The 14,001-nt window shown below is 37.5% G+C and overlaps 1 protein-coding gene across 2 annotated transcripts; it reads left to right on the forward strand.

Annotated features, from left to right (window-relative positions):
* The first annotated feature begins 1,338 nt into the window (after positions 1-1,338).
* Positions 1,339-9,253, forward strand: DWF1 (cell elongation protein / DWARF1 / DIMINUTO (DIM)). 2 transcript variants are annotated; one of them, XM_010278994.2, is made up of 4 exons: positions 1,339-1,590; positions 1,933-2,024; positions 6,974-8,249; positions 8,658-9,253. In XM_010278994.2, the coding sequence occupies exons 3-4, from the start codon at positions 7,002-7,004 to the stop codon at positions 9,099-9,101; spliced, it is 1,692 nt and encodes a 563-aa protein (XP_010277296.1). In that variant the 5' UTR covers positions 1,339-1,590; positions 1,933-2,024; positions 6,974-7,001; the 3' UTR covers positions 9,102-9,253. The 2 variants fall into 2 exon arrangements, with proteins under 2 accessions (XP_010277296.1, XP_088760258.1); XM_088904132.1 differs by having other exon boundaries at positions 1,568-1,843.
* Positions 9,254-14,001: the final 4,748 nt, after the last annotated feature.

Raw genomic sequence — 14,001 nt, forward strand, 5'->3', positions numbered from 1 at the left:
CATACTCATTATGCCCCTCATTCTCCCTTTGGCTTTTTCTCTCTCCCCCTCTCTCTCATTCTTCTTATTCTCTACTCGATGGCAAACCAGCAGTGCAAGCTTCTCCCTTCACCCTTCTCTCTCTCTCTCCCCCTCTCCTCCTCCTCATCCTCCTCCTCCTCCTCTTCTTCTTCTTCTTCTTTACTCAATGGTGAACCAGCGACGCAAGCTACTCCCTTTGCCCTTCTCTCTCTCTCCCCCTCTCCTCTTCTTCTCTTCCTCCTCCTCCTCCTCGATGTTCTCTACATCCTTTGCTTCATAGATCCATCTTGGTTGAGAAGTTTAGGAAAGAGGGAAATCGATTTGCACTTCTCCCATGATGAGCCGCTTGTGCTCTCTCTCCTCTGTCTTCTTACTACAACCGCTACAACTCTTAGTAGTGGCGGTTAACACTCTCTCCCTTGTCTTCCTATACGTACTTTCTAATTTTATTCTTATTTTAATAAATTAGTTTTTATAATTTTTATTTGTATTAATTATTAAATATTGTAATAGTTTTAAGATATTAATTTGCTAATTATTAAATATTTTTTATTGCTTCATGGACTTTATTACTATTTTCATTATTATTTCAACTTTTAATAATTTATTTTAATTTATAAATTTATATGTATTTTCAATTTTATTCTTATTTTAATAATTTTTTTTGTAATTTTTTATAATTATTTATAATTTAATTATTATTTTTCAATATTATTTTGAATTTAATAAATTATTTTTTATGATATAGTACAAATTGCATTCAAAATTACCAAATATTATGTTTTAGGGGTAAAATAGTAAAATTAAGAAATTTCAAATCCAGAATGTTTGATTCAACACAAACAACCTTGTCTATTAAGAGCCTCTAACAAGTCAAAAAAAAAAAAAGCATCTATCTCTTTCCAAATTTAAAACACTTTTAATATATTTTTTAACTTTTTAAATTTCGGATTTCAGATTTATCAAACGCCACCTTAGTATTTTCTATTTTGAATGCTTCAATTAATAAGGACAAAAGAGATTTTTAATGATTCTGTTGAATATTATAAATACAGGGGAGATATTAATCCATTTTAAAAAGTGAGGGGAGTTTTTAGAAGTACATGTTACATTTAAATAGTATATTAAATAATTATTCCTTATATTTATCACTATAATATATCGGACTAGATCCGATTATCAATGGGGATGGTCATTTTGATCGGTAATAGGATAATTAGGATCAGTGCTAGGCTGGGGTACCCGTTCCGACCCAGACCCGACCCATGGACAGGCCCCAAAATGTGGTTTTCACTCCCTTTTTTCTCGCACCTTCACACTCTTCTTCATTCTCAGTCTTCAGTCTTCAGTCTTCACATGAAAATATCACTAATGTGGTTTTCAGTCATTTAATCCCCCATGTCCAGACAACCAGGGGCGTCACTCTTTTTGTGAGTCTTCTTGATAACGAGGGACGATACGAGACGAAACGAGACAAAACGAGACGAGAGTCGAGACAAATTTCGCTCAAGCTCTCACCCACTCTCTCCCTCTCACTGCATTACCTCAGTCACTGCATTTCTCGGTCAGGTACATTGATGGCGTCCCAAAAACCCTATCTTATTACCTTCTTATTTTATCGTTTCGTACTCTCTTACTTTTTGAGGGTTTGATTTCAAATGAATGAGAACCCTAAGAGGGCATCTGGGTTGTGGTTGTTTTTAACTTTTTATGAATTTTATATTAGTTTCCTGTGTGAGATTATTTTAAATTTTTAATGCTATTCCGTCACATTCTCACATGACTTTCTGAATCCCAACGTGACCGCCAGCGAATCTCCAGGGTATCTCTCGTTGGTTTCTGTACTACTTTGTTCTTCTTTATATATATATATATATCTCACTCGATCTGTTTTACTCTTTCTTATCTCAGCTCCTCTGCTTCACCTTTTCTGTTCAAGCTTTTTGACATGCTGGATCTTTTCCGGCTCCGGTCTTGCCGTTTCTGAGCTGCATTTCGTTGAGGTAATTTCAATGTTTTTTTGTGGGTTCGTCTAGGGCTTCGGATCTGTGTTTCTGGGTCCGAGATAAGTGTATTTTGCAATTTGTGTCGTTGAAAGTGTTTTCATGGAGTTGATCTGTTCTGAGTGGGATCTGGAAATTCTTGGCGTTTGAAGTGATGTCTCTTTACCGTTTCTTAGTTGTCTGAGATGTTGCTAGAACCGGATCTTATTAGGTTTTCTTTGAGTATCTTCATTGTTGCTCTTAATCTGCTGTTTCCTGGCAATGTAGGTTTGATTTGTACAGTTATGCGTTATGCAAACTTTTTGAGTTGCATGTTACTTGATCTTCAGCTGTTTTGCATTCCGAGCTAGATGTTTTGCTACATTGTGATGCTTATCTCTAAAGTCACCCATGCTGCTCCCCCCAGTTCCCAACAAAATTTAAAAATAAAGGCATGCAAAGAAGAATAGGAGAAGAGGTTTCGATCCCATGCCTTTGGATTTGTAAATTGTATGGTTCATGATCATGGGAGCTACTGAGGGAGGCTGTAGTATTAGTACTATGTTGTTGCATCCTTGATCTTCTTGAGATTCATACAATAGGAAATGCATATGTCGTCCTTTTTTATTCTTTTTTTTTTCTTTAATTGAGTGGCATGTTAAGTTCTTTAAATCATTTTCAAATCATATTGTATTTCATGTTTAGTTGTTTTGTGGAATGACTACCATTTTTCCTTCGTATTCTTAGATCTCACATTGAATTCTTGTTCAATGTTATTCTCGTTAGATTTTCCACTCTAGTTCTACATGGTATTTTAATTTCTTTTTTGTTTCTGAGCTTCTTCCTTGGACACCAAATTCTTTTTTATTTTCAGTAGTTTGGTGATAACAAAATTTATTAAAGGGTAAATTACAGATAGGTACTCTCTGTAATTTGGGGGTAGTGACAGATAGGTACCCTGAACTTTCAATTACAACACTTGGGGTACCCTGAACTCGCGAAAATAGACACTTGGCTCAATCCGTTAGTATTCCGTCAGTTAAACATTACATAATGTTAAAAATATCCTTCTTGTGTATTTTTTCGAGATCATTCTTCGGAGTAAAATCATCACCAGAGAATGCTGTTGTCTGAAAATTTGAGTATGTTATTTATTTTCTGTCTATGTGAGAATGTCATTATGGGGAGACGTTCGGTTACCTGAGATTGATCTCAGAAATACACAAGAAGGGTATTTTTGGCATTATGCAATGTTTAACTGACGGAATACTAACAGATGGACCTAAGTGTCTATTTTTGAAAGTTCAGGGTACTCAAGTGTTGCAATTGAAAGTCCAGGGTACCTATCTGTGACTATCCCAAAGTACAGGGTACCTATCTGTAATTTACCCTTTATTAAATCAGAGGATAGCTCTGTAATGCAGTAATAGTCCTCAAAGCCCTAATATATGCCATCAAGGTTCAAAGTATAAAATACAATATCCTATCTTTTGCTCAGTAATACGCATCTTTTAAGGTATTTTTAAAAACTCTTTTTTAATAATTAAATAATATAAAAATGCCCCTGGTGAAATTTTGATAAAAAAACTAAAAAATAAGAAGTGCAAGGTTCCATGTATCAATACACCCTTTCTGCATATCGGGGTGAATTGGCTATATACACATACATACTTGTATGCATTAATATGTCCCAGTGGGAAAATAACTACCAAATTCAGAATTCAGATCTCTGACTGGAGTTTTTAAAATGCTGATTTATTTTTACTGGGTAGTTTAAACCTGCGCAAGTGTGAAGAACGGTATTAGGTATTTACCAAAGTGGGGTTTTGTGGGGGCTCTTCTTCTTACTATTTTGATGTTTATAGCTTCCTCTGAATTACACTTCTAGATCTTTGAGCTCTTCTGCCACTATAATTTTCCCTCTTTGTTTTCCCACCAATGCATTAGATCTAAAATGTTGACGTTTATACAATAGGTGGATGGCTTATGTTGGATTATTTTCAGGTTTCGTTGGAGTTTCTTTGGTAACCAGACTCTTCTATTTGCATGGAAAAGGTTACTTAGCCTCCCCTGGGGTTTCACCTCCCCTTTATGATATATAGAGGCCTATACAAGTATACAACATGCCTAGCATACTGGTATTCTATCTGATACTAGATGCTGCATGGGTGCTTCTAGATGTACCCTATGGCATCAACAGTTTTAAAATATGTTAAGTGGTATGCTATAAAAACATCTACAAATTTCAGAAATTTATTTAAATCTGGCAAGACATAATTCTTGAGGAATGACATTTAGCTTCAAAAACTATATATAAACACATAATATAGTCATATCACATGGACTTGCTTGCCACTTATTTGGGTTAAGTTACTTATTCCACCTCTCTGTTAACATGCCATGCCATCAGTTTTATTGACTGAAAGTGCTCAAGTGACATTTAGAGCTTTTCAAAAGTTCATGTTATCCTCTTCAACTTGTAGACATAAAAAAAAAAAAACATTTTTATTACTTTCATGAAGGGTTTTATAATCTTATTAAAGGTTGCATTTGGTTCCACAGAAAATAAGGAAGAGAAAGAAAGTTGTTGGAAATTCTTTTAGGCTTCCTAAGAAATGCCTGAAGGATTTTGCCATGACTTTTCTTTTCCAATTTATTTACCCAAGGACTCAAGCACAACCTTATTTTTTCACCTGCAAATGTTTTACTTTGAAGGTTTTATATTGGTTTTCTGGTTTTGCTTGAATGGCGTCATGGAAAAGATTATAGGATGAGCATGAATTTTTTCTCTTTTGATGTATCATTTGCTATGTATTTCATAGCTGCTTCTTCGAGAAAATGGAAAACTGTAGGTGCATGTTTTTGGCCCCTTTTTCATTTTACCTGAATGTATTTTATGATTTTGTGTGTAGTTCTTTTATCATCTAAAATATGACTTGTTGTTGCATCTTAGGTAGGTATGTTGTATGTAGAATAGTTTTGTCCAAAAAGTACTACATGAATTTGATATTACATAATTACAATCTAATAGTCTAGCCAAGTTTTGTCACGCAGAAGATTTCTCAGATGGATTCATTAAGTGGTAGGTTTTGTTGAAGTTTTTCCCTGTGGAGTTTGTTGATGCTCTCCTCCTTTACAAGGTCCTTTCAATTTCTGAAATTAGTGGTTGTGTTGGACATTGTGTTTTATTCACATGGTAGACACATGTCAATACTTCTATGCGCACAACACTATCTGTTAATTTACTACATCTCCTTTGTGTTCAACTATCCATCCATATTAATTTTCTTTTATTTAATTCAGTTTGTTCTACCCAAGGTTCAAAATGTCAACATGATATGCCATGTATAAAAACTCTTTTTTTATACCGTATCTTTTGCTCAACGATAGACATGTTTTAAGGTATTTTTAAAAACTCTTTTTTTAATCATTAAATAACATAAAAATGCCCCCCTCCCATGAAATTTGAAAAAAAAAATGAAAAAGAAAATAGGAAGTGCAAGGTTCGAAGTATTGGTACACTCCTGGTGCATCCAGGTGTATCGATATTTTGAACCTTGGTCCTACCTATTTTTCATATTGTGCACCTACATTAGCTAAATTTTCTCAGAAACTATCTCATAAAGCCATAAGGTATTAAATGAACTGTATTTTTCTTACCTGAATACAAACCATTAAAACAAAATACTCCTTAAAAATGAAGGGAATGTCAAGGATTGACAAGAATGAACCCGGACCTTCATACACATTTTTCAGATGAACCAACCCCTACCCACTCCAGTGATTTAAAGGGCATGCCTAGGCACATAGGTGAGGCACATTTCAAGGTCTGCTCCTCGCCTAGGCCCAGGCACAGACCTTTGGAATGGCATGTGCCTAGTGTGCCTAGACGTGTACCTGGTCTCTCTCGTGCCTCAGATCAGGTGTGAACCTTGGATTATGTTTATTTCACAGGGAGTTGCTAAATGACTTCTAAGGAGGAACCATTTAGTTCGAAAAATAACCCTGGGATACCCAATTTTGTCTTTGGAGCTTTGCTTCCATCTACTTGCATGAAGAAACTGTATAATCTCTTCTCCAGTTGCAGAATATGAAATGTAAAACCTGCTTTGGCTTTTACTATTGGACAGTGCACACTGTAGAGATAGAAAAACACATATCAGGTCTTCTGTTGCCATTAACACACTTTGAACAGGGTTTTGAATTTGGATGCTTTTTTCTTTTTCAGCTTCAATAGTTTCATCTACCAACTTTGCTTATTTGCAAAGTCCTCCAGATTTAGTTTGTTTTCTTTTATTCTATTTCCTTTGCAGGAACAGGAAATTTCATTTGCAGGTTGTCTGGTACTTCTATGCTGTTTGATGGAAAATGTTGGCATCTTAACTATTATCTTTGTTCTGATATTTTTTTGTACTTCAGACTTTTTGCTTCTTGTGTGGTGTGGGAGACAAGTGGTCATATATGCCTAACCTAACAATCTCTGCTTTTAGTCCTAAAATTTCCCCTAAATCCATACTAAACCTTCTGGACTCGTCCTTGGGTTATTCAAGTCTGACATCAATTAGTAGCAGACCTTTTGGTTCTATTTCATTTTGGTTCAGAGAAGGTGATCTTACATAAATTGATATCTGATGTGGCGTTCCTAATTTATTGCTTCTTTCCATTGAATCTTTCTCAATCTATTCTGTTTTCTGCTTTCTAATTTTTTTCTCATCCCATTTATGTTTCAACTGATGGGAAGCGAAATTCTAAATCAAGGAGATATGATCATACAGATTGCCAAAGTTCTGAACTAGAATTAAATTAGTGTTATTGCTTTTGTCTCCAACTTATTATTTATGTGCTATGGATTACAAAAATATGGTTAGTCCATGTTGATTTTGTTCTGCATTCCTATTGGCATCCCTAAATCAGAGTGCTGAATACGAGTCAATGCTTACAGCTTATGTTCTTTATGTTTTCCAATGCAGCTAAAATCATTTTTGTTCTTCTTCCACCATGTCGGACCTTGAGGCTCCTCTTCGACCCAAGAGGAAGAAGAATTGGGTAGACTACTTTGTTAAGTTTCGATGGATCATCGTTATCTTTGTTGTCCTTCCTATCTCCTTCAGCATCTACTTCCTCACCTATCTTGGAGATGTCAGATCAGAGTGCAAGTCCTTTAAAAGGCGTCAAAAGGAACATGATGAGAATGTCAAGAAAGTTGTGAACCGCCTCAAGCAAAGGAACCCATCGAAGGATGGTCTTGTCTGCACAGCCCGTAAGCCCTACATTGCTGTTGGCATGCGGAATGTTGACTATAAGCGGGCACGGCATTTTGAGGTTGATCTCTCAGAATTTCGAAACATCCTTGATATTGACAAAGAGCGAATGATTGCAAGGGTTGAGCCTCTAGTCAACATGGGCCAGATCAGTAGGGCAACAGTTCCAATGAACCTCTCTCTTGCTGTGGTTGCAGAGCTTGATGATCTCACTGTTGGAGGCCTCATCAATGGCTATGGAATTGAAGGGAGTTCCCACCTCTATGGTCTCTTCTCTGATACTGTTGTGGCATATGAGATTGTTCTTGCAGATGGGAGGTTAGTCAGAGCGACCAAAGACAATGAGTACTCTGATCTCTTCTATGCAATTCCATGGTCTCAGGGAACACTGGGGCTTCTTGTTGCTGCAGAGATCAAGCTCATACCTGTTAAAGAATACATGAGGCTGACCTACAAACCGGTTGTGGGTAATCTAAAGGAGCTTGCACAAGCATATATAGATTCATTTGCACCACGAGATGGAGATCAGGACAACCCTGAGAAGGTTCCAGACTTTGTAGAAACCATGATTTATTCTCCCACTAAAGCTGTTTGCATGATTGGGAGATATGCCTCCAAGGAAGAGGCAAAGAAGAAGGGAAATGTGATTAACAGTGTTGGGTGGTGGTTCAAGCCCTGGTTCTACCAGCATGCTGAGAAGGCTCTGAAGAAGGGGGAGTTTGTGGAATACATTCCTACACGGGAGTACTACCATAGGCATACAAGGTGTTTGTATTGGGAGGGAAAACTGATTCTACCATTTGCAGATCAATGGTGGTTCAGGTGGACCTTGGGGTGGATGATGCCTCCTAAGGTTTCTCTTCTGAAGGCTACTCAAGGTGAAGCAATCAGGAAGTATTACCATGAGATGCATGTGATCCAGGACATGCTTGTTCCATTGTACAAGGTCGGGGATGCACTAGAGTGGGCACACCATGAAATGGAGGTATGCCTCATTTTACTTTTGAAATAGGAGACTTTTTGTTCTCTTTTTTTTGAAGCAACCTTTTTGTTCTCTTATTATCTCTAGCTGCACAGTATGTGTGATTCTCTCTTTCTTTCTTTATCTTTTCTTGACTCTTGCAATCATCTGGTTCAAAAAAATCATACTTGTTCGAGCTCCAACGGACATGTGTATATGTAGATAATAGTCATTGCAATCACTAGGACCATAACAAATACTAGCTATGCACGATGTTTTCTGGATTTTGTAAGAGAAATGTGCATCAAGAAATCCAGATCTGGTCCCTGGGACTGGTTAACATTCCTGACAATTTACCAAAATTTAAAAAATGGGAATTTTTGTGTTCTGGTCCTTGGGATTGGTTAACAATTTCTATTTGCTACATTCCAGGTATATCCAATTTGGCTCTGTCCTCACAGACTGTACAAACTTCCTGTTAAAACTATGGTCTATCCTGAACCTGGTTTTGAGCTACATCATAGACAGGGAGATACAGAATATGCTCAAATGTACACAGATGTTGGCATCTACTATGCCCCAGGGCCCGTTTTGAGGGGTGAGGAATTTGATGGGGCAGAGGCTGTCCGTCGGATGGAGAACTGGTTGATTGAAAACCATGGCTTCCAGCCACAGTATGCTGTGTCTGAGCTGAGTGAGAGGAACTTCTGGAGGATGTTTGATGCTGAGCTCTATGAGCATTGCCGAAAGAAGTATGGAGCTGTTGGGACATTCATGAGTGTTTACTACAAGTCAAAGAAAGGCAGGAAAACTGAGAAAGAGGTGCGCGAAGCTGAGCAAGCTCATCTAGAGACAGCTTATGCTGAGGCTGATTAACAAAGCACAGATTGATTAGCACATTTAGAATTTCTTTTTGGAGTTCCTGATGTTCCAGTTTTCGTCTTGCTTCTGATTGTCTAATTGCTACTCTTGTGACATTTTTTGAGCATTTAGTTCAATCTCAGTTAGATTAGACTTTGCTTAGACAATTTGGTTATCTGTTTCCTGTTTCTTTATATGTGGGCAAGCAGGTATTACTAGGAATGGTTCTTGCTGTTGGTTACAGGACTAGGAATTCTCGTTGCCCGTGAAATTTGCCCCTGGGATGTAAACTGTGTTCAGAGGATGTTCCTATCATTCTGGTAATGCACTCGGCTCTTAATCCTGTTATGCTAGTAACCAAGGTTTGATACGATATGCCCCACATCAGGTATATTGTATCGTATCGTTTGGGTTCCAAAAAAATACATATAAAAACCAACTTTTGAGAAAATACTAAAAAAATATATAAAAGCACATAGTTTTAAGTAGGTTTGATGCCTTGGGCATAACAAGTAGGTTTGATTTTATTCCACATCCTTCTGGGAATGCAATTACTTGGGAGAGATGTTTGGTATTTTAAAGCTTATCCCCCTCCATTACTATTACAGGTACATTTGCACCATTATAAATGTCGTCCATGAGTCTCAGGAAAAGAAATGATAGGTTTTCTAGGCCTTCTGAAAAAATATTTGGTTTTGTAATGCTTCCAATATGGTTTGATACAAAGTATTTTGAAAACATTAGAGAGGATGTTGTCGCAGTAGATATTTTGAAACTAAAGCATTAGAGAATAGATTGTTTGTTTGCAGTAGATATTTTAAATGGTTGTTTTACTTGAGCAGTAGATAAAGAGACCATTTCTATTATTTCTCAGCAGCTGGAGAGCCAGTATGGCACAGAGTCACGACTGAATCCGGATTAGCTGAACGTCTTAGCTGTGTTGCTGGCTGTGGAACCAATTGTAATGTTTCATGCCAGTGATACATGAGACCCACAGTGAGAATTTGAATGCTTGGAATTTGCATTGACGCCCCACAGTGCATGCCAACTGTGTAATGCGAACACATCTCTCCATGACATGGGAGATGTTTCCAATGCACGGTGAGATGTGCATGTAGTGTGTGTACTCTGTGGGTGCTAACATGTATTTTATGACCCGTGCGAAACACTATTTATTGGTTCTACATTCAGCTAAACCATTCCATATAACTGGGCCTATTGGGGATTTAGCTGTGTTATTTCTCGGTAGTTCTTTGTTGGAGAGGGAGAGGTGTTAGTTGCAGTTGGATGATTGTTATCTCATCAGCTGCAACAGGTAATTTATCCTTTGTTTCCTTTTTTATTCTTTTCGTTTTTTTTTTTTTTTTTTTGTTTAGGCTGTGTTTGTTGTTTAGAGTGCAAATACAAAAGTGAATGGAACAAATGCAAAACTCTGCTGTTCATGGGAATACAATTTTCAAACCGTTTTTTCCAGCTCCAATGTATTCATCCCATTTGGTTTTGATCAATGCAAATACATACATATTTGTGGGCATTCGCCTCAGCCAGCAATCCAACAGATCCGCGGCTAGTCACAGATATGAAGAAACAAGATAAATCATAGTCATGCAAAATGGCTTTGTAAATAATGCCTTTCTGCACTAGAAGAGAGGAGAGATATAATGACCAAGGTTCAAAATATCGATACGCCCGATATGCTGATAGGGGCATATCGAATGAATCGATACTGTTTTTTTTAACCGGTTCAGGGGGGCTGGTTTAGGGCACCCCCTGAACCGGTTAGATAGGAATGGTAACGGGGAAGGGCACCCCTACCCGTCCTCGCCCCGAAGTCACAATACCTTGCCCTGTCCTCAGTGGGGGGGCGGGGCATCCATTCCCCATCAGGGATAGGGAATCCTCAAATTTTCTCCGCTCTAAGGCAATTACTTAAAAATTATCTATTTTATGGACAATTTATACATAAGATATAGGAATTTGGGGGTATTTTAGAATTGAACTATAATACTTTAGGGGTAATTCAAAAATAAAATTATGGGATCCTAAGATTTTAAAATTTTGGGAAAAACTTGGAGATATTTTAAATATCAATATTAAACCTAGAGATATTTTACTAATTTACCTTTGGGTTCGGGGAATTATATACAAAACTCATCCCCGCCCTGTACCCGGTTCGAGGAAAAATTATTTTCCATGTCCCCGCCCTGTCCTTGTTTAGGGTCGGGGAAAACCCGCTCTATTCGGGGTGGGGCGGGGCCCTGGTTTTACGGGGGAAATTGCCATCCTTATGGTTAAACCCCCAATACACCCACTATAGGGGCGTATCGGAGGGGTCCCGGAACGATATGTATCGGCTGATACGTATTGATACTTGAACTTTTATAATGACTATAACTCTATATACAATAAGGGTCTATTTGGTTCATAGTTGGAATCGAAATTGGAATCAGAATCGGAATGGTCCATTCCCATAGTTTATTTGGTTCAAACAGGAATGGGAATTAAAATCAGCAGGAATGGGATTTCATTCCCAAGGGAGAGGCAGGGAATGGCCATTCCCTCAAATGGGGGAATGCCATTCCAGTAGAAATGGGAATGTGATTCCAGTTCCTCCCAACCAAATAGTTAGAATCGGAATAGCCCATTCCGATTCCAATTCGAGACCCCTATTCTTGCGAATCAAATGGGGCCTAAATCTACACAGATCGGCCAAATCCATATACAATAAACCTATACAAATCATATAAACAAAGTGTGTGTGAGATATCATTAACAATCCTATCTAAGAAATATAAATGCAAACACCATGAAGCTTTGGCTCCACAGGTACCTAGATAGATCTAAGAAATACAAATGCTAAAAATGACCCTATCTTCAAAGGAATACAGATCCAAATCAAAAGCGACCCCATCTTCAAAGGAATACAGATCCAGCTGAATAAAAAATTTAGGTTTAAGAAATACAACATATCTAAGAAACACAATATATAATAAATAAAAAACCTACAATGGAAAAAATCGCAGATCTATATTGGGTTGTCTTCAATCTGAGATGAGTTGACATCATTCCCTTAGATTTGAAGGACAACATGTAGATTTGGCTTCGGTATGTACCTTCTTATTCATTGCAAGATGGGGACGATGAGATGCCTGGGAACGGTGTTGTGAGAACTGAGAAGATTGCGTCTGAACCCTGTCACAAGGAGAATAGAGAGAGAGAGAGAGAGAAAGGGTCGAAGAGAGCCATTACTTCTTGCACCGATGGGTATGGGTAGTTCAATCAAGTTTTACATTGAAAAAATCGATGTAAAAGTTTTTCAAAATAAAGTTTACATCAATCTTCGGTGATTTATTACACCCATCCAAATGGCTACAAAATTGGACCAGAGTGTAAAAGAAGAATGAACCAAAATTTACACCGCTTCCAAATGCAACCTTAAAGATTTTCACAACCGTTTAAAATGGCTGGAAATCAAAAGGATTGGGAGTTGGCATTGATATCTTTACCAATCACCAATCATTACATCTTTGTCAAGATCGCCCAAGCAATATTAAGTGTTCCTTCTCTCCCTCTATATTTTCTTTCTTTAGTTCTGTTTACTTTTTCTTGATCGGTTCTGTGTATTTTTTATCAAAAGGTTAGAAATCTCCCAACCAGTTACAGATTTTCACAACCTATTTTTTTCGTTCACAGATTTGCGACTTATCAGAGATCTGGTTCTTAGATCTGTGTGCATTATGTCAGATAGGGTCATATTGGTTGCTAATATAACGAGAGTTCACATCAGCACCCCACAGGCTCTCCAGTTGTCATTAGAACATCTTCTGTAATTGTCATTGGAAGACGCTCCCAATACACGGTTGGGATATGTTGCGGGGTGCGTTCTGTGAGGCACAGATGCGAATTCATTCATGCAATGAAGACAAAGCCAATATCATCAAATCTGAGTTGACAGTTGAAGATTCTATTCTTGCAAGAAAAATGGAAGCTCCGTGATATTACATGCCATGGAGAATGGTTGCAAGTCAGTGGTGCAAAGTGATCTGCTTGCTTCAATCTTCAATGAGAACAAAGTTGGCTTTGTTTTTTTCCAATGCAAACTTTGTACCCTTCTTCTTTAGGGTATATGTTACTATGTACTATGCATATTTCATCAATTTGTGCAACATTTTTCTACCTCAATCAAACATGTGTAAAACCAAACTGGGGTGTGTATTTACCCTGCTTCTGTGTTTGTACTCCAAACAAACTTTAGTCACTTACAAGAAGAAAACAATGCAAAAAAGGCTTTAAAAACAAAATAGGTTCTTTGAAATCTGTTTTTATCATTTGGGCGAGAAAATCCAAATGGGTTGCATGTAGGAGTGGCCATGAGTCGAGCTCTTCACAAGCGAACTATTCGAGCTCGGCTCAGCTCGGTTTCAACTGAGCTTTGCAAAAAAGGCTTTAAAAACAAAATAGGTTCTTTGAAATCTGTTTTTATCATTTGGGCGAGAAAGACAATCCAAATGGGTTGCATGTAGAAGTGGCCATGAGCTGAGCTCTTCACAAGCGAACTATTCAAGCTCGGCTTGGCTCGGTTTCAACTGAGCTTCGATTTGAACTTGAGCCCAATTTACAGGCTCAATTAATAAATGAGCTCGCGAGTCAAGCTCGAATATATAATAAAATTATAGAAAATAGTATATATAATAAAAATATTATAATTCTTAATTTTTTAAATATCAAATAAAAAATATTTTTATATATAATTTTTTATTTCTATAAAACATTTTTTTTCTCAAATCAAGCTCGAGCTGAGCCACACTTGAGCTCATGAGTTTTTGACTCGAGCCGAGCTTAAGCTCAATGTTCTAGCTCGAACGGAGCTTGAGCTCGATCTCGAGCCTTGTATAACCTTAGCGAGCCGAGCTCG

Source organism: Nelumbo nucifera, chromosome 4, assembly GCF_055504915.1.
Source record: "Nelumbo nucifera cultivar China Antique chromosome 4, China Antique-T2T, whole genome shotgun sequence".
Taxonomy (NCBI): domain Eukaryota; kingdom Viridiplantae; phylum Streptophyta; class Magnoliopsida; order Proteales; family Nelumbonaceae; genus Nelumbo; species Nelumbo nucifera.

Coding starts and splice junctions, on each gene's coding strand:
- DWF1 (XM_010278994.2), top strand. CDS start 7,002: ATGTCGGACCTTGAGGCTCCTCTTCGACCCAAGAGGAAGAAGAATTGG. Junction 8,250..8,657: donor GGGCACACCATGAAATGGAG/GTATGCCTCATT, acceptor GCTACATTCCAG/GTATATCCAATTTGGCTCTG.